General features: G+C 44.8%; 1 protein-coding gene and 2 pseudogenes across 1 annotated transcript in view; 1 reads left to right on the top strand and 2 right to left on the bottom strand.

The window, feature by feature from the left end:
• The window catches only part of ATP6V0A4 (ATPase H+ transporting V0 subunit a4), a 63,668-nt gene extending 58,879 nt beyond the window's left edge, over nucleotides 1–4,789 (top strand). The window contains exons 19-20 of the mRNA XM_055284171.2: nucleotides 1,668–1,839; nucleotides 4,366–4,789. Of these exons, the coding sequence (XP_055140146.1) occupies nucleotides 1,668–1,839; nucleotides 4,366–4,459 (266 nt within the window). The 3' untranslated portion in view covers nucleotides 4,460–4,789. The remainder of the gene's footprint in view (nucleotides 1–1,667; nucleotides 1,840–4,365) is intronic.
• A 3,237-nt stretch (nucleotides 4,790–8,026) lies between these two features.
• LOC129485433 (cytochrome b-c1 complex subunit Rieske, mitochondrial-like) lies at nucleotides 8,027–9,829 on the bottom strand (annotated as a pseudogene).
• An 11,965-nt stretch (nucleotides 9,830–21,794) lies between these two features.
• On the bottom strand, nucleotides 21,795–22,401 carry LOC129485068 (large ribosomal subunit protein uL22-like; annotated as a pseudogene).
• Nucleotides 22,402–26,275: the final 3,874 nt, after the last annotated feature.

Below are 26,275 nucleotides of genomic sequence, written 5' to 3'. Positions count from 1 at the left end.
TCTCAAGCCAAGGATGTAATGATGGTATTTCCCTGCACGGTGCGTGTCCCAGGCTGTTGGGCATGATAACTAGGGAAGAAGCATTCACATGTGCTCTGTGACCAGGGACACCTAAGCATGGACCCATACTTGCGTAGCTTGGACAGTGAGAGCCCTTGTAGGGCAGTTCGCTGGGGACAGGAACTCAGCTAAGAGTCTGGGTTTTTTCTGATACCCATCCATGACCTCCCTCCTCTTGGATTTCACTCCCCTCAGGGCCTTTTAAAACCTTCCCTGACTGTCAGCCTTTGAGAGACTCCGTGGGCATGTAAGAAATGTGTAGAAAAGACCTTTAGAGCTGGGGGTGTGGGAAACAGCTGAGGAGGTAAGGGGTAGGGAAGTGAAGGGGGTGGTGGTGTCATAGGAACAGGCCAGAGGGGGCCGTGTGGCATTTGCCCCTGAACTTCTCGGAGCTTTAGTTTTCTTATCTATAAGATGGGCGTCATAAAACCTAATTTGTAGGGTTGATACGGGCCTTACTGAGATAATATGTGTAAGCTGCTTTGAATTCCTCTGACTTGGCTGTTAATTTGGAGTCTGTGGCTGAACTTCAGGCTTTCTGTAAATACCCTGAAACTACGTATAAGATGTTGTTGGGCGTCTCTGTGTGCATTTTTCTAGGGAAAGGATTCATGACTTTCTTCAGATTCCAGAGGGGACCCATGACCACCAAAGAGTGGAAAGAGCCACTTTCCTGAGTGAGGCTGAATTCAGCTCATGCACTCAGTACCTGGCATGTGCCCTTGTAGATTGCAGTGACTGAATAAATATTAGCTAAACATTTTTTGAAATATGTTTAGGATTTTAATCTTTTTAAAAACATTTTTGCTTTGAAATATAGCATGTTTACAAAACTGCATAAAATATATATTCAGCCTAATGGATTTTTGTAAAGCAAACACTCACGTAACCACTTCCTGGTCAAAGAAGAGGCTGTGGCCGGGCGCGGTGGCTCACGCCTGTAATCCCAGCACTTTGGAGGCCGAGGCGGGTGGATTATGAGGTCAAGTGATCGAGACCACCCTGGCCAACATGGTGAAACCCCATCTCTACTAAATATACAAAAATTAGCTGGGTGTAGTTGCATACACCTGTAGTCCCAGCTACTTGGGAGGCTGAGGCAGGAGAATCGCTTGAACTCGGGAGGTGGAGGTTGCAGTGAGCCAAGATCACGCCATTGCACTCCAGACTGGGCGACAAGAGTGAAACTCTGTCTCAAAAAAAAAAAAAAATTAACAGACAGTGGCAGCACACTTCTGTGGTCCCAGCTACTTAGGAGGCTGAGGTGGGAGGTTCACTGGAGCCCATGAGGTCAAGGCTGCAATGAGCCATAATTGCACTACTGCATTCCAGCCTGGGTGACACAGTGAGAACCTGTCTCAAAAAAATAATAATAAAATAATAATAATCTGGGCTGGATGTGGTGGCTCACGCCTGATTTCCCACCACTTTGGGAGGCTGAGACAGGAGGACTGCTTCAGGCCAGGAGTTGGAGACCATCCTAGGCAACAGAGTAAGACCCTGTCTCTATTTAAAATATATATTTTTTTAATTAAAAAGATGAGAAAATACAATAAATAACAATATGCATTTACAAGATAATCCCAGTGGTTTCTCGTACCTTGCAGAACTGTCTGAAGTGCTCTGGACTATGGTGATGAACAACGGCCTTCAGATGCGAGGCTGGGGAGGAATCGTCGGGGTTTTTATTATTTTTGCCGTATTTGCTGTCCTGACAGTAGCCATCCTTCTGATCATGGAGGGCCTCTCTGCTTTCCTGCACGCCCTGCGACTGCACTGGTAAGGATGGTTGTCCCGTGGAAGCTCGATGTGGTGTTGGGAAAGGGAGTGGGCTGTGGGGCCAGCCGACTGGGTTCAGATCGTGAGCTGTGTGTGACTTTAGCAGCTTACATACCTCTTTGGAGCCTTAGTTTAGTCATCTGTTGGTGTAATATTAAATGATGTAATATATGTGTATACACACACACTCATTCATACTCATTCAGACACTCATATATGTTAGTTCTCATTTACTCCTTCCCTTTTAGATGATCAGTGTTCATTTGTTATTACAATTGGCTTTAACCCAAGTGACACTTCCAAGTATTGGCAAGGTGGTGTCTGAGATAGGCTCAGGGAAGACATGCTTAGAAAATCTGGAATGTTTGGCTTTTTTTTTTTTTTTTTTTTTTTTGAGACAGGCTCTCACTTTGTTGCCCAGTCTGGAATGCAGTGGCGCAATCTTGGCTCACTGCAACCTCCATCTACGGGGTTCAAGCGATTCTCCTGCCTCAGCCTCCTGAGTAGCTGGGATTACAGGCATCTGCCACTACGCCCAGCTAAGTTTTGTATTTTTAGCAGACGGGGTTTCCCCATGTTTGCTGGGCTGGACTCAAACTCTTGGCCTCAAGTGATTCACCCGCCTCAGCCTCCTAAAGTGCTGGGATTACAGGCATGCACCATCACACCCAACTAATTTTTGTATTTTTAGTAGAGATGGGTTTCCCCTATGTTGGCCAGGCTAGTCTCAAACTCCTGGCCTCCAGTGATTCATCTGCCTCAGCCTCCCAAAGTGCTGGGATTACAGGCGTGAGCCACTGCACCCAGTGAATCTGGGATGTTTGGCTCTTGTTGTTGAGTAGAAGAGTTATACCAACAAGGTATGAAGGTCTCAAAAGTGGAAAGAGAAGGAGGGTGCCACCAGGAGGGAGACGCTCACAGGGAGCCCTGGACATGCACAGATGTATCCAGCGACAATCAGCCGTCGTTAGGTTGATGAATATGGAAACATGTTTAGGCCTCTGGTTGTCTTCCAAGTTACATTTCAACCAAGAATTCTGAGTGTGCAGTGCATGCCCTTCAGCTGCAGAGACTGTACCCAGCTTGCCCTGATGTTTTCTTCCTCCCTCTATGGCCACTATTCGTAAAGAATCCTTTACACTTCATGTACTGAGTGAGGAAAGCCACAGCATCCCCTGCCTCCATGATGACATCATTCCCCTCCATGATGACATCATTCCCCTCCATGTCACTGAGGAGATGAACCAAACTCCGTAACTTAATAAAACATAAATGAGGCCGGGTGTGGTGGCTCATGCCTGTAATCCCAGCACTTTGGGAGGCCAAGGCGGGCGGATCACCTGAGGTCGGGAGTTCGCGACCTGACCAATGTGGAGAAACCCTGTCTCTACTAAAAATACAAAATTAGCTGGGGTGGTGGCGCATGCCTGTAATCCCAGCTACTCAAAGGGCTGAGGCAGGAGAATGGCTGGAACCCGGGAGGTAGAGCTTGCAGTGAGCCGAGATGAAGCCACTGCACTCCAGCCTGGGCAAGAGAGCGATACTCAAGGGCCTTTGCGTTCTATAATATGTGAGTCCCACATTTTAGAATTAGCTGGAAATGGAAAATGACATGAGAGAGTGCTGCACAGTAAGGGTGTCTTGGCTTGTCATGGGGGTGGGGAAGCTCATCCCATGAGGGAAGAGTTGTTATGCTGTGGCCATAAGCCCACAAGCAGAGAGGCCTGGAGGAAATGAAGGGGAAGGTGGTAAGAGACAGATGAGAGAAGGGCTTAAAAAATCTTCAGATTCATAGCCTGGGTGCAGTGGCTTACACCTGTAATCCCAGCACTTTGGGAGGCCGAGGTGTGTGGATCACCCAAGGTCAGGAGTTCAAGACCAGCCTGGCCAACGTGGCAAAACCTGGTGTTTACTAAAAATACAAAAATTAGCTGGGCGTGGTGGTGGGCATCTGTAATCCCAGCTACTCGGGAGGCTGAGGCAGGAGAATCGCTTGAACCTGGGAGGCGGAGGTTGCAGTGAGCTGAGATTGCACTATTGCACTCCAGCCTGGACCATAAGAGCAAAACCCTGTCTCAAAAAAAAAATATGTATAATATATATAATATAATATATATTATATATATTTTTATACACACACACACACACACACACACACACACACACACACACACACACACATATAAATTAGCTAGGCATGGTGGTATATGCCTATAGTCCCAGCTACTCAGGAGGCTGAGGCAGGAGAATCTCCTGAACCTGAGAGGCGGAGGTTGTAGTGAGCCAAGATTGTGACACTGCACTCCAGCCTGGGTGATGGAGCAAGACTCTATCTCAAAAAAAAAAAAAAAAAAATCCTCAGGATTCTCCATCAGCCATCAGCCTGGGTGCCTGCCGTGGCCAACCCTTCTGACCTTGTGCTTGATTTTACAAATGCTCTGCTTCCTCCTTCCCTCCACCTTCCAGCCTCTAACTGATGTGTTTCAATCTCCCATTTCTTACCCCGCACCCTCCCCGCAACAACAGGGTTGAGTTCCAGAACAAGTTCTATGTCGGGGATGGTTACAAGTTTTCTCCATTCTCCTTTAAACACATCCTGGATGGCACAGCCGAGGAGTAGGCTGAGGGCTGCACCTCCCGCGGCGGTCTCCATGCCAAGGAAAGAAGTTCAGTCTCGTCTTTGATATCAACCCCCGCAAGGCGTTCAATAGGAAGGTTGTTCTTGGCTCAGCTGAAGCATGGAGCTGTGTATTATTTGGATATCAGCCTGTGGATTTGATACGACTTAACCACGTCAGAGGAAGGACTTTGGCAAGTGATATTGTCTTCGTGTGGGGTATTAATTCTCAAATAATAAAATAATTGACAAATGAGGGGAGAATGCTAAACAGATGTCTTCTTGCAATATTTTAAATATTGTATTTGAGAAAGTAAACATCTGAGTCATTCACTTTTTCCTTAAGATGTCTTTATTCGGCCAGGTGCAGTGGCTCACGCCTATAATCTTAGCATTTTGGGAGGCCAAGGTGGGTCACCCAAGGTCAGGAGTTTGAGACCAGTCTGGCAAACATGGTGAAACTCCGTCTCTACTAAAATACAGAAATTAGCTGGGTTTCGTGGCAGGTGCCTGTAATCCCAGCTACTCGGGAGGCTGAGGCAGGAGAATCGCTGGAACCCTGGGGGGCAGAGGTTGCAGTGAGCCGAGATCGCACCACTTCACTCCAGCCTGGGCAAAAGAGCAAAACTCCATCTCAAAAAAAAAAAAAACAGCTGTTTTACTGAAAATTATTCCATACCGGTCTGGGCACAGTGACTCACGCCTGTAATCCCAGCACTTTGGGAGGCTAAGGCGGGTAGAATACCTGAGGTTGGGAATCCGAGACCAGCCTGACCAATATGTTGAAACCCTGTCTCTACTAAAAATAAAAAATTATCTGGGCGTGGTGGCAGGTGCCTGTAATCCTAGCTACTTGGGAGGCTGACGCAGGAGAATTGCTTGAATCCAGGAGGTGGAGGTTGCAGTGAGCCGAGATCAAGTCACCTCATTCTAGCCTGGGTGACAGAGCAAGACTCCATCTCGAAAAAAAAAAAATTATTCCATACCATTTACTACTGACAATTATAGGCCAAAGCTGAACAATAGAGCTACACAAACTAATCCCAGAGAAGGATCATGCATATTCTATTTTCTCATTTCCTCCTTCCTCAAACACATTTTTCCTTGTCTAGGGCTAAGCATTACAAGCTTAGGAACTTTCTCATGAATTTTCACTGAGGAAGAAGAGACAATGTTTTCTGTTTGGAGGGATGGCCGCCCCGGTATGGCTCTCTGGATGCTAAATCCTGTGAAATGAAGTGTGACAACATGACATCATCAAGGACTTTGTTTACTGTCAATGCACATTATGCTGGAGTAACTGGAGAAAGAGATTTGGAGGCTTCGACAAGTTCAGAAAATGGTGTGCTGGGAGGGAAACCACCAAGAGGTCTGGCCCATTACTCCCTGGCTCTGTGGGCACCAAAGTCATTAGTCATTTCTTAAGTGCCTGCACTAGCAAACTCCTGAGTCCGATAAGATATTTATATATATACATGATACACAAGATATATATATGATATATATGATAAACAAGATAGATATAATATATGATATATATGATAAACAAGATATATATGTTTGCATATATTCAGAGAGAGGTAGGGTCTCACTCTTGCCCAGGCTGGAGTGCAGCAGCGAGATCACAGCTCACTGCAGCCTCAGCCTCCCAAGCCCAAATGTTCCTCCCACCTCAGCCTCCTGACTAGCTGGGACTACAGGTGTGTACCACCACGCCCAGCTAATATTTTTTAGTTTTTTGTAGAGTTGCCATGGGTAGGGGGTGTCTCACTATGTTGCCCAGGCTGGTCTTGAATTCCTGGGCTCAAGCTATCCTCCCACCTCAGCCTCTCAAAAGTGCTGGGGTTACAGGCATGAGCACCCGGCCCCACTGACTGTTTTGTCTGAATGGACTTTATCCATGTAGATTATTATCTTTATGGTAACTATACTGATAGAATTAAGCATAATTATCTTTTTTTAGTGCTTTTACAATTTACAAAATAATAGTATCTTATTTAATTTTAAATTTTCTTTTTCTTTTTTTTTGAGACAGGGCTTCACTCTATCTCAGGGACATGCTGGAGTTTAGCAGTGCAATCTTAGCTCACTGTGACCTCTGGCCTCCCAGGTTCAAGCAATTCTCCAGCCTCAGCCTCCTGAGTAGCTGGGATTACAGGCAACCGCCACCATGCATGCCTAATTTTTGTACTTCTAGTAGAGACGTGGTTTCAGCATGTTGGCCAGGCTGGTGTCTCGAAATCCTGGCCTCAAGTGATCCGCCTGCCTTGGCCTGCCAAAGTGCTGGGATTACAGGTGTGAGCCACCGCATCTGGCCAGTTCTAAATTTTCATTGTTAGTAAAGTTCTAAAAGAGCTGATTAAATTCAAAATTATGCTTTGGATGAGACCCTGTTTTTTAAGTGCCCACGTGCCCTGTGTGTGGTAAAGCTGACTGGTGCTCATGGAAGCGGCATTGCTCAAACCTAAAAGGAAGCTTCTGTGTCACCTTCCATGTCAGTATCATGACTTTTCCAGCACAGTGGAAGGCACATATTAGATGCTCAATATTCACTTAATGAGATTGAGCAAAAGAATGATAGCTAAGGTCAGACGGTGTACTTGAGTCCCAACTTTGATGCTTTATCATGAGTGCCCTCAGGAAAGAAATGGAGTTGTTCCTTCCCCTCATTGCCAAATGGAAGTAATGATCTCCACCTCTCTGGACTGTAGAAAAGGTGGTTGTAAAGCCCTGGGTGTGGAGGAGATACTGTCAGTGATGGTCGAACTGGGAGAATAGACTAAGACAGCATGCAAATGGGGGGATAAGAAATCTACCAATCCCATGCTGCCATGGCCACTGGACGATTTTCAGGTTCTCAGCTCACTACTGTCCTTCTCAGCAACTATCTAAAAAGAACACTGTGCTTAAATGGATCACCAGCCTGTTGACCCTTAATTCTATTTTTTTTTTAATTTTTACATACCACCATGTAGTTTTAAATTAGAATTAGGCCAGGCATGGTGGCTCACGCCTGTAATCCCAGCACTTTGGGAGGTCGAGGTGGGGTGAATCGCTTGAGGCCAGGATTTTGGGGCCAGCCTGGCCAACTGGTGAAACCCCACATCTACTGAAAGTATGAAAATTAGCCAGGCATGGTGGTGTATGCCTGTAATCCCAGCTACTCAGGAGGCTGAGGCAGGAGAATCACTTGAACCTGGGAGGCAGAGGTTGCAGTGAGCCGAGATCATGCCACCGCACTTCAGCCTGGGAGACAGAGCAAGACACCATCTCAAAAAAATAAATAAAAATAAAAATTTTTTTAAAAAGTAAAAAATTAGAATTACCTAAAAGACATTACACCTTTCAAGTGTATGACAGTGTAACAATGTTTAACAGTTGTTTTATTAAGTGAATGCTTGAACGTATTCAACATTAAATTCAATTTACTTCACAGTGATGTTTGCAAATACATTATTACTTCTTAAATATTTCAAATCAAGCAACTTGAAGTTCAGAAGTCTTGCTCTCAAATAACTCTTCTACAGTGACACAAAGACTGAAAGGAGCCTACGACTTGAGTCCCAGTCTCTAACCAACAATGACTGTATCGTAACTGGTGAACTCATATAAGGGAGCTCCAAGCTCAAGAGGTGCAGGCCCCTTCCAGATCCTGCCAGATGCATCTGTGTGACCCATAGCAAGGGCAGTAATCACCACCAAAATCTTCATTTGCAATAGGTGCACAACAGGATGAATGCAAACGCCTAGTAAAGAAACTCGAATGGGTTACCCTGATAGGCATTGCACTCATTCTTCTCTCCCTTTTTATCATTTTTTTTTTTTTTTTAGACAGAGTCTCGCTCTCTCTCCCAGGCTGGAGTGCAGTGGCGCGATCTTCGCTCACTGCAACCTCCACCTCCCAGATTCAAGCGATTCTCCTGCCTCATTCGCCCGAGTAGCTGGGATTACAGGCATGGACCACCACGCCTGACTAATTTTTGTATTTTTAGTAGAGGTGGAGTTTCACCATGTTTGCCAGGCTGGTCTCGAACTCCTGACCTCAAGTGATTCACCCACCTTGGCCTCCCAAAGTGCTGGGATTACAGGTGTGAGCCAACACTCCCGGCCCATCCTTTACTTCTTCTTCTTCTTTTTTTTTTTTTTTTTTTTCTTTTTGAGACAAATTCTCACTCTGTTGCCCAGGCTGGAGTGCAACGGTGCGATCTTGGCTCACTGCAACCTCTGCCTCCCAGGTTCAAGTGATTTTCCTGCCTCGGCCTCCCGAGTAGCTGGGATTACAGGCACATACCACCATGCCTGGCTAATTTTGTAGTTTTAGTAGAGACAGGATTTCGCCATGTTGGCCAGGCTGATCTTGAACTCCTGACCTCAAGTGATCTGCCCACCTCGGCCTTCCAAAGTGCTGGGATTACAGGCATGAGCCACTGCACCTGGCCCTTAAATCATGCTGTGGGCCCTCAGCTGGGACTCTTCAACTGCAGCTTCTTGGTCAGTCTCCTTCTTGGTTCTATGGCATACAAACAGGGATTTGCCTCTCCATTTGAGAGCCATGTTCTTGCCTTCTGGAATATCAGATAACTTGATTTCAATTTTCGACGTGGCCGACTCATCAACAGAAGCACTGATGCTGGAAACAAACTGGGAGATGACATTCTTGGCAGCATATGTGACACCCTCAGCAGTTGTTGCAGTTACCAAATAGGAGAACCCTTTCCTAGCCTCGCCATCCTCTTTTGAAGACTTTGTCCCATCAAAAATCTCAATGCAATGGTAATCAGGGAAGTCAGGCACATTGATGTCTGTATGGGAATAACGAACAGAAGCAGGGACATTGAGGCCCACAGAGTTGACCCAAGACCAGCTCACAGCCTGGCGACTCAGCGACTCCTGGCATTGCAAAGGCTGCTCCATGTACAGCACAGGCGGCTCCAGGGTGGCGGGCACCATGGCCTATACCAGGGGCTACAGCATGCCTGCCACCTGCAGGTTATGGCTGACAGGATGGGCATGAACCTGCCTCTTAATTCTAAATAATGGTTGTGAGCAAATGTTTGCAAGGGCAAAGCTTCCCTCTGCCCCTTGCCTAGGTCTTCTCTTTCAGAAATTCCTCCAGCTGTCCTGAGAACAACATAGTAATTTCCTCCAAAGTTCGGCAGCCTCTTTCAGTCTTAACGAGAAATGTAATTTCCCCTTTAAAAGGAGATCAGGTGCAGGCTGCTAAGAGGGTGTGCCCTAGGTGTCATTCACTTGCCCAGAATGCGAAGTTGGCCGTTAAAGAATCCTGATCTGAAACCCGACCTGAAAGGAGAGGATAAGACCAGGGAGCCAGGCGTCTTGGGAACGCAAGTCTGGACACCCCTGAGAAGCCATCGGTGCTCCAACTTCCGTCTAAGACTTGGCCACGGTGAGGGGAGCAAAAGAGCCTGAAATTGGAAGGCTGTCCAAGGAATATACAGAGGTGAGAAACTTGTGGGCAACATTGATGTGGACTTATTTTTTCCTGCTGCTGTAGAGGGTAGGGGTGGGGCATTGATTATAAGTTTGTGGCTGAAGGCAAATGGAGCATAAAAATTTCCTTGGATATTGCAAAACAAATTACATCACACATCACACACAAAACTCAGTTTAAAAAAGATCTACTGTGGCCCAATTATTTCTGGTTAAAAAAAATCAGTATAACAAAATACAATAGAATAAAATGTCAATCAGTCCTTTAGAATTTGTTTTAATGAAGCTTGATCTCTATCTGAGCCTTGAGTTTCAGGGTAAACCCCCAATCTATCAGTTTCTCGCCAGGTTTTGTGAAGGTAGGTCATGGATTACTTTCCCACTGTAGCTTTTTAGGAACTGATGGTGAGGGATGCGAAGCATTCTTTTCCATGTTATTCCCTACTTTCCTGGGTTGGTCTAACTGATCATCCATCTGCCATTCATCCATCCATTCATTCATCCATCCATCCATCCTCTTACTGGGTTAGAAAGGATTTAGAATGACATAGGAAACCAGCTGGGCACGGTGGCTCACGCCTGTAATCCTAGCACTTTGGGAGGCCGAGGCGGGTGGATCACAAGGTCGGGAGTTCAAGACCAGCCTGACCAAGATAGTGAAACCCTGTCTCTACTAAAAATACAGAAAAATTAGCCAGGCATGGTGGCGGGTACCTGGCTAATTAATCCCAGCTGCTCAGGAGGCTGAGGCAGGAGAATCACTTGAACCTGGGAGGCAGAGTTTACAGTGAGCCAAGATCACGCCACGGCACTCCAGCCTGGGCAACAGAGTAAGACTCTGTCTCAAAAAAAAAAAAACAAAAAATGACATAGGGAACCAAAGAACAGAGGATGTCAACTCAGCCTTTCCAGCGTTCCATTTCTGAGTTAAGATCACAAGCTCTATCTCTCAATAATGTTCCTCACATGCATCTCTCAAACACGTTGTTCTCTTCTTTCTTCATGTAGCTTTCGGCTAAAACTCTAGAGACTACCAAGAAATACATTTCATATATATGATAACTAACTTTGAGTTTGTGTTTGAGTGTCCTTTTAATGACTTAAAGAGTAAGCCCCTTTCCAAGGTACAGATGTGAACACTACAATCCTGATAATCTCCTGCCAACAGCCCTGTGCCCTGCAACTTGCTCCACCAAGGGAATCCTGTTGTTGAAAACTCTGTATCCTAATAGGGTGGGAATGAGGACTTTCTCTATTGCAGGTAAACCTGTACATTTGTTTCTTCCCCCTCTTGGCAAATTCCCCTGACACTGAGGACCCACCCGGCCCTGATTATCTTCAAGGGCTGTGCATTGGGAAGACCAGTGTTACAACTGACCAGCACTGAACGCTGTTCCGGTGGCGGGGCAAGGGCTGACTAGCTCCTCTGAGCCGCATCTCACCACCAGCCCTTTTTTTCCACCCTCACCCCACCCCCTGCACCAACTATGCCTTTGGAAGAACTGAAGTTTGAAAGCTTCTTCTTTCTCTAAAATATATTGATTTTGCAATGTAGAACACAGGAGAATTTTGGTGAAAAGTATCCATTTTGTTGTGCCTCTCTCATAAGTAAGATGAAGTGACTAGTTTGGAGAGGTTTTGAGGTCTTATTCTCCAGTAGGCGAGTAGCACACTGAGATCACAATTTCCCAACACCACTCAAGTTTACCCGTGAAATAAAATCAACCTATTTTAGAAAACGAGTGACTTTTTCTCCCCCCTTTGGGTAATTTTTTTATTCCATCCCAGTGTGTTCTAATATTAGCAGAACATTAACAATAAATGCCTTTTGGAGACGTATATATATATTTGGTAACTGTAGATACTTTATTTTTATTTTTATTACTTTTTTATTTTTTGAGATAGAGTTTCGCTCTTGTCGCCCAGGATGGAGTGCAATGGCACAATCTCAGCTCACTGCAACCTCCGCCTCCCAGGTTCCAGCGATTTTCCTGCCTCAGCCTCCCAAGTAGCTGGGACTACAGGCACCCGCTACCACACCCAGCTAATTTTTTGGACATGGAGTTTCACTCTGTCACCTAGGCTGGAGTGCAGTGGCATGATCTCAGCTCACTGCAACCTCCGCCTCCTGGGTTCAAGCAATTCTCCTGCCTCAGCCTCCCAAGTAGTTGGGACTACAGGCATGTGCTACCATACCCAGCTAATTTTTTGTATTTTTAGTAGAGACAGGGTTTCACCGTGTTCCCCAGGCTGGTCCCAAACTCCTGACCTCAGGTGATCCACCCTCCTGGGCCTCCCAAACTGCTGGGATTACAGGTGTGAGCCACCGCCCCCAATCTGTACATACTTTAAAACATTTCCTGAGTAAATGCTTTGTGATTATGGTGAAGTTGTAAAAATTTGTTCGATGGATTTGCTCAGAGATGAGAGACAGTACTACCATGAGGACTTTTGATGCAATGGCACATTGACATATTTTATAAACATCGTCTCGTTTCATTGTCATCACACACTTAAGAGAAAGTTTATCAGTTGAGAATTGCACAAAACTGCAAGTAACAGAGACCAGAAATCACAGTGGCTTGGACCTAAGAGGTGTATTTCTTTCCTTCGTATGCGGTGTCTGGAGGTGAGCAGTCCAAGGCTGCAGGAGATCTCCTGGCCCTCAGTTTCCAGGCTGTTCCTGACTTATGCTGGCCAGATTTGGTCCAAAGTTTCCATCTTTCCATTTGCATCATGACCTGAGATGCCAGCCAGAGGGCCAGCCACCCTGCCTCTAGTCTAGCGAGGGGGTGTGAGGAAGAGGCAAGGGGCAGAAGAAGGTTTTCCCTGAAGCCCCAACAACCTTCACCTGCATCTCAGTGGCCACTGCCACCAGCAAGGTACAAGGGAAGCCCTGATGTTGGGTAGGCAATAGCGATTTCTCCTACCAGCAGGTAGAATTATTCCCAGATGAGGAAATGCAGGCAGAAGAAATGGAGTAAGTTTAATCTCGATTTCACCATGACTACTGGCTTTCTTCCTCCCCGCCCCCCTCCCTTCTTTTCCCCTCCTTCTTTCCCTCCATTCTTTCCTTCCTCCTCTTGCTTCATTCCCACCTCTATTCTTCCCTCATTCCTTCCTTTCTTCACCTCCCTCCTTCCTTTCTTTTTTCCCTCTCTCCATTCCTGCCAACTTCTCCTCTTTTTCATTACTTCTTCCTTCCCTCCTTTCCTCTTTCCTCCCTTCCTCTGTCCTTTCTTCCTTCTTTCCTTTCCATGTTTGTTAATTTAGTTAGCATAAAATTATACCTAAAGATTTTAAAATTATAATTTACATGTCCTCTTGTGAATTGTTTGTTCCTACAATTTGCCTGTGAATCTATTGGGATTATCTTCTTTCTTCTTCCTCCTTCTTCTTTCTCTTCTCTCTTCTTCTTCTTCCTCTTCTTCTTTTCCTTCTCCTCCTCCTTCTTCTCTTTCTTCTCCTTCTTCTTTTCTTCCTTCTCCTCCTCTTCCTCTTCCTCTTCTCCTTCATCCTCTTCTTCTCCTTCTTCTCCTCCTCCTTCTTCTCCTTCTTCTTTTCTTCCTTCTCCTCCTCTTGTTCTTCCTCTTCCTCTTCTTCTTCTTTTTTTTTTTTGAGACAGGGTCTGCCTCTGTTGCCCAGGCTGGAGTGCAGTGGGTGGCGTGATCACGGTTCACTGGAACCCCCACCTTTCAGGCTCAAGTGATTCTCCCACCTCAGCCTCCCAAGTAGCTGGGACCACAGGCATGTGCCACCACACAGGGCTACTTTTTTAAAAAACTTTTTTTGTAGAGACCAGGTCTCACTATATTGCCCAGAATGGCCATTAGAATCTTAATATTTTTGTCTTGTAATTTGTGGCTTATATCTGCTACAAACATTTACTGGGTACCTGTATTTTTTTGGCAATTTTTTTCTTGTACTTTTAATTTTTTAAAACTATGGTAAAATACACATAACTTCAAATTTACCATTGTAAATTTTTTATTTTTTAATTTATTAGTATTATTATTATTTTTGTAGAGATGGAGGTCTCACTCTGTTGCCTAGGCTGGTCTCAAATTCCTGACCTCAAGCAGTCCTTCCACCTTGGCATCCCAAAGTACTGGGATTACAGGTATGCACCACCATGCCCAGCCTGTAACAGTTTTAAAGTGAACAATTCAGTGGCATGTAGCACATTCACAATGTTGTGCACCCATCACCACTATCAAACAGGGCCTCTTATGCCAGGCTACCCTGTGGACTTCTGACCGATCATTTGATCGTCTCCAGATCAAGTGCCTATCCCTGGCCCAATAGGTCATGGCCAGTAACGGAGAGCAGGTGGGGCATGTGGCACAAAAACACAGGCCTTGGCTGCACATGGTGGCTCACATCTGTAAGTCCCAGCACTTTGGGAGACTGAGGCAGGAAGATCGCCTGAGCCCAGGAGTTTAAGACCAGTCTGGTCAACATGGTAAGACCCTGTTTCTACCAAAATTTTAAAAATTAGCCAGGCAGGCCAGGGCGCGGTGGCTCATGCCTGTAATCCTAGCACTTTGGGAGGCTGAGGCAGGTGGATCACCTGAGGTCAGGAGTTCAAGACCAGCCTGACCAACATGGCAAAACCCCATCTCTACCAAAAATACAAAAAATTAGCTGGATATGGTGGTGGACACCTGTAATCCCAGATACTCGGGAGGCCGAGGCAGGAGAATCACTTGAACTCAGGAGGCAGAGGTTGCAGTGAGCCGAGATTGTACCATTGCATTCCAGCCTGGGGATAAGAGAAAAATTCCATCTCAAAAAACAAAAACAAAAACAAAAAACAACAACAACAGAAAAAAATTTGCCAGGCATGGGAGTGTGCACCTGTGGTTCCAGCTATTTGGGAGGAGGAAGCCAGAGGATCAGCTGAGCCCAGGAGGAGGAGGTTGAGGCTGTAGTGAGCCGTGTTCATGCTACTGCACTCCAGCCTGGGCAACAGACAAGACCCTGTCTCAAAAAAAAAAGAAAAAAAAAACCAAAAAACAGACCTGCCTTGCATAGGGAGCACTGTGGGCAACATGTCAACATGTCCTTAGTGGTTCATTTTTTCAAAAAAGAATTCTTGGTGAAGGAAAACAGTCTTTCTAAAAATTCAAACTAGGCTGGGTGCGGTGGCCCAGGCATGTAATCCCAGCACTTTGGGAGGCCAAGGCGGGTGGATCACCTGAGGTCAGGGGTTCAAGACAAGCCTAGCCAACATGGTGAAACCCTGTCTCTACTAAAAATACAAAATTGCTCAGGCGTGGTGGCACACACCTGTAGTCGCAGCTACTCGGGAGGCTGAGACAGGAAAATCGCTTGAACCCAGGAGGTGGAGGCTCAGTGAGCTGAGATCACGCCACTGCACTCCAGCCTGGGTGAGACAGAGTGAGACTCCGCCCCAAAATAAATAAAAACAAATAAATAAATAATAAATAAAAATTCAAACAATGCATAAAAATATAAAGTAAAAAAGAGAACCAAGAAACCTAAAATCTAAACCCTATAAGTAATTCTAATGTCACCCTTTTTCTCTTGGTCAACTACTACTTCTTTTGAAGTCTCAATTTAGACTTCCCTACAGAAGCCCCCCCAGGTCTCAAGACTCACAAGAGAAGGGGCCCTCTCTTATGTTGCCAGAGCATCCTTCACTAACCTTATCGCCATATTTGTCATACCTGAATATTTGCCTTTTTTCTTTTTGAGACAGAGTCTCACTGTGTTGACCATGCCGTAGTGCAGTAGCATGCTCATGGCTAACTGCAGCTTCAACCTCCCAGGCTCAGGTGATCCTCCCACCTCAGCCTCCCAGGTAGCTAGGACTACAGGTGGGCTCCACCACACCCACTGAATTTCTGTATTTGAGGTAGAGATGGGGTTTTGCCATGTTGCCCAGGCTAGTCTCGAACTCCTGGACTCAAGCAATCTGCCCACCTCGGCTTTCTAAAGTGCTGGGAATACAGGTGTGAGCCATTGTGCCTGGTGGAATACTTGTCTTTCTTCCCCAGTAGACTGCAAGTTCTTTGGAAACAGGAACTCTTTTCATTGTATTTTATTGTCTGATACCTAGTAGTGCTCAAGAAATATTTGTTGAAAGACTAAACACGGTTTTGGATAACAGCTTTGCTGAAATCATTCCATCTATAAAAGTATGTATTTAAATAATTTTATAAATTGGCCAGGCATGGTGGCTCATGCCTGTAATCCCAGCACTTTAGGAAGCTGAGGCGGGTGGATCACCAGAGGTCGGGAGGTCGAGACCAGCCCGGTCAACATGGTGAAACCCTGTCTCTACTAAACATACAAAAATTAGCTGGGTGTGGTGGCGAGCGCCTGTACTCGCGGCTACTCAGGAGGCTGAGGCAGGAGAATCATTTGAACCAAAGAGGCGGAGGTTGCAGTGAGCCAAGATCATTGCACTCCATCCTGGGCAACAAGAGCGAAAATCTGTCTCAAAACAAAATAATAATAATTTTATAAATCGGGATCATTATATAGATAAATATTGGAAAACACAGTTCAACACTCAATAGCCTTACTTAAGAGCTTCTATATGGCATTCTTTTATGGGAATATATTATCATTTGCTTAGCTGCTTCTCTACTGGTGAGCATTTAGGTTGTACCTAATTCTTTTGTTGTGGTTGTCGTTGTTGTTGTTGTTAAAACAACAGTGTGGGCCGGCACAGTGGCTCATGCCTGTAATCCCAGCACTTTGGGAGGCAGAGGCAGGTGGATCACCTGAGGTCAGGAGTTCGAGACCAGCCTGGCCAACATGGTGAAACCCCATCTCTACTAAAAATACAAAAAGTTAAGTGGGCATGGTGGCAGGCACCTGTAATCCCAGCTACTCGGGAGGCTGAGGCAGGAGAATCACTTGAACCCAGGAGGCAGAGGTTGCAGTGAGCCGAGATCGCACCATTGAACTCCAGCCTGGGCGACAGAGTGAGACTCCGTCTCAAAAACAAACAAAAAAAACCAACAGTGTGGTGACCTTCCTTATGCCCACCTATATCGTTGTATACCTGTTTGACTATCTCATGAGGATGAGTCCTCAGAGTGAAATTGCTCAGTCAAGAATTCTGTCATCCAATGCCTCATTGCCTTTGAGAAAGGTTGTACCAATTTACATGTCTGCCAATAGTTCGAGTGCCTATTTCCCTTACACTTGGTATAATCAATCTTTTAAATTCTTGCAAATCTGACAGAGAAGAATTATAACTCCCTTTAATGTGAAGGTACAGTGCGGGTGAACACAGTTTCACAGATTTGCCAGCCACTGTATGTATTCTTCATGTCCCTGATGCCTCCTTCTTTTCCTTCCTGAGCTGTAAGAGAGTCTATTAAACATGTAAGTTTCATATTGTTTTTTTGTTTAGCTTTCTTTAAATTTATAAATTTTTTTGTTGAAGTAATAAGGGCACATGGCAACAAATCAAATAGTAAAATGAGTTTACAACAGAAATAAGCAATCTCCTGCTTCAACTTCCCACATCCCCAAAGAAATTCCTTCCTTCCTTCCTTCCTTCCTTCCTTCCTTCCTTCCTTCCTCCCTCCCTCCCTTTTCCCTCCCTCCTTTCTTTTTTCTTTCTTTCTTTCTTTCTCTTTCTTTCTTTTTCTTTCTTCTTTCCTTTCTTTCTTCTCTTTCTTTCTTTCTTTCTTTCTTTCTTTCTTTCTTTCTTTCTCTTTCTTTCTTCTTTCTTTTTATTTCTTTCCTTCCTTTCTTTCCCTCTCCCTCTCCCTCTCTGTCTTTCTTTCTTCTGGGTTCTATCGTCCAGGCTGGATTGGAACTCCTAGGCTTAAGTGGTCTTCCTGCCTCAGCCCTGCAAGTAGCTGTGACCACGCCCAGCTAATTTTTTAAAATTTTTTAGTAGAGAAGAGGTCTCTCTATATTGCCTAGGCTGGTCTTGACCTCCTGGCCTCAAGCAATCAAACAATCCTTCCGCTTTGGCCTCCCAAAGTGCTGAGATGACAGGCATGAACCACCATGCCTGGCAAGAAATTTCTTTTTATTGTATGTTTTAGTTTTCTGAGTGATTACTTTTATGATTAAAACAATATAATTATACTTTATTTCTTGGTTTATGACAGTATCAATCCATTACTCACAAGAAAAATTATTTAGGTCATAATTTCCCTTCCTTTGTGCTATTCTCCCAATATGTTATAGGTATCTTTAGTTATTCTCTTAGCTATTTTTGTAATTATACATAGTACACTTATAGCTCTAGTCCTTATTATGTGAATTTTAGTTAGCATGTTGATCCTTTGGGTAGGATGCCTACCAATCCCTCCACCTTTCCTCACTGACTTCCAACTCTCACCTTTGTTATATGTAATTGGCTGTCCCCTTGTCAAAGATACTGACATTTTGTTCCATCCTGAAACCACAATCAAGTCTTATATGTTTTATGCAAAACTCTGTAGGTTGACTGTGAACCTGAAAATGAATAAACAGCCCCTTTTTTTATGGCCATGTAAATCTTGCTCACTCTAGGACCAAGGGTTGCATATGAAGATTCTATCTATTTCTCTAGCGGTCTAATGTCAAGACCAAAAGGAATTTTATTTTCTTTTATATCATCAGTTGCCTAAAACTATGCCACATTTTAATTTTCTTGATATCATGGAAACAAAATATTATTATTATTTTTTAATCAGAAATATATAATGGCTATGAAGTCAATAATGCTATTATGTTGATTTTTGTTATACAAAATGGCAATCTGAAAAACTGTAATATGTATTTGTGTCACTTTTTTTTTTTTTTTTTTTGAGACGGAGTCTCGCTGTCGCCCAGGCTGGAATGCAGTGGCGAGATCTCGGCTCACTGCAGGCTCTGCCCCCCCGGGGTTCGCGCCATTCTCCTGCCTCAGCCTCCCAAGTAGCTGGGACTGCAGGCGCCCGCCACCTCACCCGGCTAATTTTTTGTATTTTTAGTAGAGACGGGGTTTCACCGTGTTAGCCAGGATGGTCTCGATCTCCTGACCTCGTGATCCGCCCGCCTCGGCCTCCCAAAGTGCTGGGATTACAGGCGTGAGCCACCGTGCCCAGCCTGTGTCACATATTTTTTGCATGGAGGGTTTATATGTGTTTGGCCCAATGTTGGGGAGCAGTGGCTATAGAATGCAATTCATGCTCAGCAGGTGGGGTGCTTCTGGCCCTGCCCACCTCTGCAGCTTCACCTCCCATCACTACCCCTTTCTCACTATTTAAACAACGTGATACTGCTTGTAGTCTTCTCAGCACACATGCATACACACATGCTTTTTGAAAGAATGATGGATATCTTCAATTCCATTTTGTAGCAAAACTTGATGTGAAACTCATAAGGCTATTTTTTCTTTTTGAGATGGAGTTTCACTCTTGTCACCCAGGCTGGAATGCAATGGCGTGATCTCAGCTCACTGTAACCTCCTCCTCCCAGATGCAAGTGATCCACCTGCCTGGGCTTCCCAAAGTGCTGGATCACTTGAGGTTAGGAGTTTGAGACCAGCCTAGCCAATATGGTGAAACCCTGTCTCTACTAAAAATACAAAAGCTAGCCGGGCATGGTGGTGCATGCTTGTAATCTCAGCTACTTAGGAGTCTGAGGCAGGAGAATCCCTGGAACCTGGGAGGCAGAGACAGAGAGAGACTCTGTCTCAAAAATAAACTAAATTAAATTAAAATAAATAAAAACTTGGGCCGGGCACAGTGGCTCATGCCTGTAATCCCAGCACTTTGAGAGGCCAAGGTGGGCGGATCGTCTGAGGTCAGGAATTCGAGACCAGCCTGACCAACATGGTGAAACCCCATCTCTACTAAAAATACAAAAATTAGCCGGGCCTGGTGGCACACGCCTGTAATCCCAGCTTTTCGGGAGGCTGAGGCACGAGAATCGCCTGAACCTGGGAGGTGGAGGTTGCAGTGAGCCGAGATCACGCGATTGCACTCCAGCCTGGGTGACAAGAGCGAGACTTGGTCTCAAAAACAACAACAACAAAACTTGTTCTGCTCAGAAGTAAGTGGAAGATTTCCAGGTTTCTTGCTGTTCAATATAGAAAACAAGGAGACTTGCTGGAAATTGTTTTATTGCCCCTCTAAAATGTAAACCTTTAAGATTGTTAAAATTGTAAAATATGTTTAGATTGGTATGAGACATCATAAAACATGACTGATAGAAGAGATTTAATGTTGACTGAAGACTGAACTCATTGTTAAGCATTTTAATTGTAACTGAACTTAGAATGAACTCACTAGGATTTAAAAATACTATTTTTCCATCAGACTGAATCGTTTTATTCCAAGATACTATAAAAGCCAGATTCCTTTTGGTTTTAAAGTCTGCCGCTGTGATTTGCATTACTATTTTATTTTTCTGTTTTTAAAAAAGGAATAAATATATAATTGACATAATCCACCTACATAAAAGTCACCGTTTTAAAGAGTACAATTCAGGCTGGGTGCGGTGGCTCATGCCTATAAGCCCAGCACTTTGGGAGGCCAAGGCGGGTGGATCTTTTGAGGTTAGGAGTTCAAGACTAGCCAGACCAACATGGTGAAACTCAGTCTCTAGTTAAAATACGAAAAAATTAGTCAGGCATGGTGGTGGGCACCTGTAGTCCCAGCTACTTGGGAGGCTGAGGCAGGAGAATCATTTGAACTTGGGAGGCAGAGGCTGAAGTGAGCTGAGATTGCGCCACTGCACTCCAGGCTGGGCAACAGAGTGAGACTGTGTCCCATAAAAAGAAAAGAAAGGAAAAGAAAAGGGTACAATTCAGTGATCTTGAGTATGTTCACAAGGTTGTGCAACCATCACCATGGTAAAATTCCAGAATGTTTCATTACCTGCCAAAGAAACCTCACACCTATTATCAGTCACTCCCTACTCTCCTCCTCCCACGGCAACCACTCATCTATTTCTGTCTCTGTGAATTTTCATATAAATGGATATTTCATATAAATGGAATCATACAATATATGGTCTTATATGACTTCTTTTGCTTAGCATGTTTTTGAGATTCATTCATGATGTAGCAAGTATCAGAACTCCATTCCTTCTTATTGCTGAATGATATTCCATTGTATGGATAGACCACATCTCATTTATCCATTCATCAGATGATGAACATTTGGACCATTCCTACTTTTGGCTATGATAAATGATGCCTCTCTGACCATTCATGTGTGAGTGTTTGCATGGACATGTGTATTAGTTCCCCAGGGCTGCCATAACAAAGCACCATGCACCGAGTGGCTTAAACAAGAGAAATTGATCATTTCATGATTCGAGAGGCTAGAAGTCTGAGACCAAGGTTTTGGCAGGGTGGGTTCTTTCTGAGGCTGGGAGGGAGAATCTGACCCATGCCTCTCCCCTAGCTGCTGGTGGTTGCTGACAACCCCTGGGGTTCCTTGGCTTCTAGATGCATCACCCCCATCTCTGCCTTCGTGTTGCCAGACCATTCTCCCTGTGTGCCGTCTCCGTGTCCAAATCTCCCATTTTGAAGACATCAGTTACAATGGGTAAGATTCCCACTCCACTCCAGTATAATTTCATCTGTTTTTTTTTTTTTTGAGACGGAGTTTCACTGTGTCACCCAGGCTGGAGTGCAGTGGCGTGATCTCAGCTCACTGCAACCTCCACCTCCCGGGTTCAAGAGATTCTCCTGCCTCAGCCTCTTGAGTAGCTGGGATTGCAGGCGCCCGCCACCACGCCTAGCTAATTTTTGTATTTTTAGTAGAGACGGGGTTTCACCATGTTGGTCAGGCTGGTCTCAAACTGCTGACCTTGTGATCCACCCACCTCAGCCTCCCAAAGTGTTGGGATTACAAGCAGAGCCACCACATCTGACCCCCCCCTTTTTTTTTTTTTTTTTACTTTTAATCGCATTTATTTTAATGCTGAATTTACTCTCGTGTCATAAGTTTTTGTTTCTTCAGTTTCTTCTGGGATATCTTTTTCTTCAGGGCAACCTCCTCTTCTGGTTTAGGAACAATCTGTTCCTTTTCAGTAAGGATCATCTCAATGTGGCAGGGAGAGCTCATGCATGGGTTAATCCAACCATAAGCTCTGTCAATCCAGCGGCGCATCTTAGGTGCCTTGTTCACTTGGATATGCTCAATGACCAGAGAATCTACATCTAAACCCTTAAGTTCTGCATTGCTCTCTGCATTTTTAAGCATGTGCAGCAAAAATTCAGCACTGTTTTTGGGCCACTGACCTTGTGTCCAGCCCCACTGCTTGGCCTGGGTACACCTGCCAGCTCCACCATTGTAACCTCGGAATGGTACGCACTGTTTCTGTAAAGTGACATCTTTCAGATACTTTGTGGCTTTTCATATATGCATACCCTTGATGACCTGGGAAGTGTCATGAGTGTTCTTAAAGTGAACACAAAGATTTGAACCTCTTGATTTGCATGATTTTGTGGAGTTCTCCGGGTCAAGTGAATAGCGAACCATTTTCACAGATTACCTCAGGCTGCTTAGGGAAAGAGGAAGAGCTGACTATCTTAAAGAATTACATCTGCAATGATCCTAATTCCAAATCAAGTCACGTTCTGAGGTACTAGGGGTTAGGTCTTCCACACATAAATTTTGATGGGCACACAATTCAACTCATAAGATTATGTTCTCAATTCTCCTGGGGTTATACCTAGGAGTGGAACAGCACATACAGTAACTCTATGTTTACCCTTTGAGGAACTGACAAACTGTTTTCTACAGGGGCTACATTATTCTAAATTCCCACCAGCAACACGCAATTGTTCTGATGCCCCCACATCTTCACTAACGCTTGCTACTGCCTTTTTAAAAAAATAATTATAAAGTATGAGAAACATACTGCCTACCTTTTTAATTTTAGGGATCTGGCTGAGCGCTGTGGCTCACACCTGTAATCCCAGCACTTTGGGAGGCCAAGGCAGGTGGACCGCTGGAGGTCAGGAGTTCAAGACCAGCCTGACCAACATGGTGAAACCCCTGTCTCTGTTAAAAGTATAAAATTAGCCGAGTGTGGTGGTGCATGCCTGTAATCCTAGCTACTTTGGAGGCTGAGGCAGAAGAATCGCTTGAACCCAGGAGGCAAAGGTTGCAGTCAGCCAGGAACATGCCACTGCACTCCAGCTTGGGCAACAAGAGTGAAACTCTGTCTCAAAAAAAAAAAAAATTTTTTTTAGGCATCCTACTTAGTAGGAAGTGATATCTTGTAGTTTTGATTTGCATTTCCCGAATGACCAATGATGTTGAGTCTCTTTTCATGTGCTCATTGGCCATTTGCATATCTTCTTTGTAGACATGTCTATTGAAATCATTTGCCCATTTAAAAAATTAGGTTGTCACTAGGCGCGGTGGCTCACGCCTGTAATCCCAGCACTGTGGGAGGCCGAGGCAGGCAGATCACGGGGTCAAGAGATTGAGACCATCCTGGCCAACATGGTGAAACCTTGTCTCTACTAAAAAATACAAAAATTAGCTGCGTGTGGTGGCGCGCACCTGTAATCCCAGCTACTCAGAAGGCTAAGGCAGGAGAATCACTTGAACCCGGGAGGGGAAGTTTGCAGTGAGCTGAGATCATGCCACTGCACTCCAGCCTGGTGACAGCAAGACTCAATTTCAAAAAAAAAAAAAAATTAGATTGTCTTTTTATTATTGAGTTGTAAGAGTTCTTTATATAATTCTAGATATTACACTCTTATCAGGTATATGATTTGCAAATACTCTCTCCCATTCTGTTTTTTTTTTCACCTTCTCAATAGTGTCTTTAGATGCACAAAAGTTTTAAATTTTTATTAAGTCCATTTTTTTTTTGTTTTTTGCCCAGGTGTGGTAGCACTCCAGCCTGGGCAAGAGAGTAAGACCCTGTATCAAAAAATAAAAATTAAATTAAAATTAAAAAAATTTAGGGCAAGTGCAGTGGCTCATGCCTCTAATCCCAGCACTTTGGGAGGCTGAGGTTGGCTGGATCACCTGAGGTCAGGAGTTTGAGACCAGCCTGGCCAACATGGTGAAACCCCATCTCCACTAAAAATAAAAAAATTAGCTGGGCATGGTGGTGGGCACCTGTAATCCCAGCTACTCGGGAGGCTGAGGTAGGAGAATCACTTGAACCTGGGAGGCGGAGGTTGTGGTGAGCCGAGATCACGCCATTGCACTCCAGCCTAGGCAACACTAGTGAAACTCCATCTCAAAAAAAAAAAAAAAAAGAGGAAAAAACGAAAAAAAACAGCTTCCAAATAAAGAACACCCTTCAAATGGTGTTCCAACAATGTTTGAAAAGGGAGCAGTAGTTTTAGAATTGTGTGTCCTCATAACTTTCAGGCTCCCAGATGGGCTGAGAGACCAATTATTTTGCTTCTCTCACTATGTGTAAATAACAACTTTTCATACTTTTTATGGTCTCTCTTGAGAGAGAGAATTTCATGGATTATCTCTGAGCATTATTGATCTTTTTCGCATCTGGGAATATTTATGTCTCTGTGACAGTGTTTAAGAAAACAAAGAATATATACACTGCAATATAATTGTTTGTTATGTTTATCTTTTGCATCCCCAGCTAGATTAAAAACTAGGCCAGGCGCGGTGGCTCACGCCTGTAATCCCAGCACTTTGGGAGGCCAAGGCAGGCAGATCACCTGAGGTGGAGAGTTCAAGACCAACCTGACCAACACAGAGAAACCCCGTCTCTACTAAAAATACAAAATTAGCCGGGCATGGCGGCGCATGCCTGTAATCTTAGCTACTCGGGAGGCTGAGGCAGGAGAATTGCTTGAACCTGGCAGGCGGAGGTTGCGGTGAGCCAGGATCGCGCCATTGCACTGCAGCCTGGGCAACAAGAGTGAAACTCTGTCTCAAAAAAAAAAACAAAAACCCAAAAAACAAAAAACTCCTTAGGCCAGGAACATGTCAGATCCTCCTCTGAAGCCTCTACAGGAACTACAGAGCCAGCACTTGGCAAACATTAATGACCTTGATGTGCTATTACACAGCTGTTCACTGGCTTTTTTTTTTTTTTTTTTGATGCGGAGTCTCGCTCTTTAGCCCAGGCTGGAGTGAATTGGAACGATCTCGGCTGACTGCAACCTCCGCTCCCTGGGTTCAAGCGATTCTCCTGCCTCAGCCTCCTGAGTAGCTGGGATTACAGGCGCCCGCCACCACGCCCAGCTAGTTTTTGTATTTTTAGTAGAGATGGGTTTTCGCCATGTTGGCCAGGCTGGTCTCAAACTCCTGACCTCAGGCCATCCACCCACCTCAGCCTCCCAAAGTGCTGGGATTACAGGTGTGAGCCGTGGCAACCGGCCCTCTCTGGCTATTTTTATGTTCTGGCAGAAGGACAGCTTGGGTTGAGTTTTTTTGTTTTTGTTTTAACCACTTTATTGAGACATGAATGACATAAAAACTGGTACACATTTAATGTATACAACTTGAAGAGTTTGGAGATAAGTATCACTGTGAAGCCATCACCACAATCTATGCCATAAACCTACCTCCAAAAGTTTCCTCTAGCCTTCTTTTATATTACTTATTTTATTTATTTATTTTTGAGACAGAGTCTTGCTCTGTTGCCCAGGCTGGAGGGCAGTGGCGCAATCTCGGCTCACTGCAACCTCTGCCTCCTGGGTTTAAGTGATTCTCCTGCCTCAGGCTCCTGAGTAGCTGAGATTACAGGTGCCCACCACTGCACCCGCCACAATGCCCGGCTAATTTTTGTATTTTTAGTACATACGGGGTTTCACCATGTTGGCCAGGCTGGTCTCGAATTCCTGGGATTACAGGCATGAGCCACCACACCCAGCTATTATTATTTTTGTGATAAGAACACTTATCGGAAGATCTACCTTCCTGGCAAAATTTTAAGCGCACGATACCATATTGTTAACTATAGGCTCAATGCTGTAGGAAGATCTTTAGGACTCATTCATCTTGTATAGCCAAAATTTTGTGCCTTTGACTAATACTTGCCTGTTTCCCCTTCCCCTCAGCCCCTCAGAATGGCATCCACTATTCCACTCTCTGCTTCTATGACTTTGACTATTTTTGATTCATCATGTAAATGATATAACATAGTATTCATTCTTCTGTGCCTGGCTTGTTTAATTTAGCATCATGTCCTTCAGTTTCATCCACCTTGTTGCAGATGGCAGGATTTCCCTCTTTTTTTAAAGATGAATAATATTCCATTGTGGCCGAGCACAGTGACTCACACCTGTAATCCCAGCACTTTGGGAGGCTGAGGCAGGTGGATCCCCTGAGGTTGGGAGTTGGAGACCAGCCTGACCAACATGGTGAAACCCTTTCTCTACTAAAAATACAAAATTAGCTGGGTGTGGTGGCACGTGCCTGTAATCCCAGCTGCTTGGGAGGCTGAGGCAGGAGA

Source organism: Symphalangus syndactylus, chromosome 6 (assembly GCF_028878055.3).
Source record: "Symphalangus syndactylus isolate Jambi chromosome 6, NHGRI_mSymSyn1-v2.1_pri, whole genome shotgun sequence".
Taxonomy (NCBI): Eukaryota; Metazoa; Chordata; class Mammalia; order Primates; family Hylobatidae; genus Symphalangus; species Symphalangus syndactylus.
Note: the sequence above shows the minus strand (reverse complement) of the source record. Positions and strands in the feature narration are given on the sequence as shown.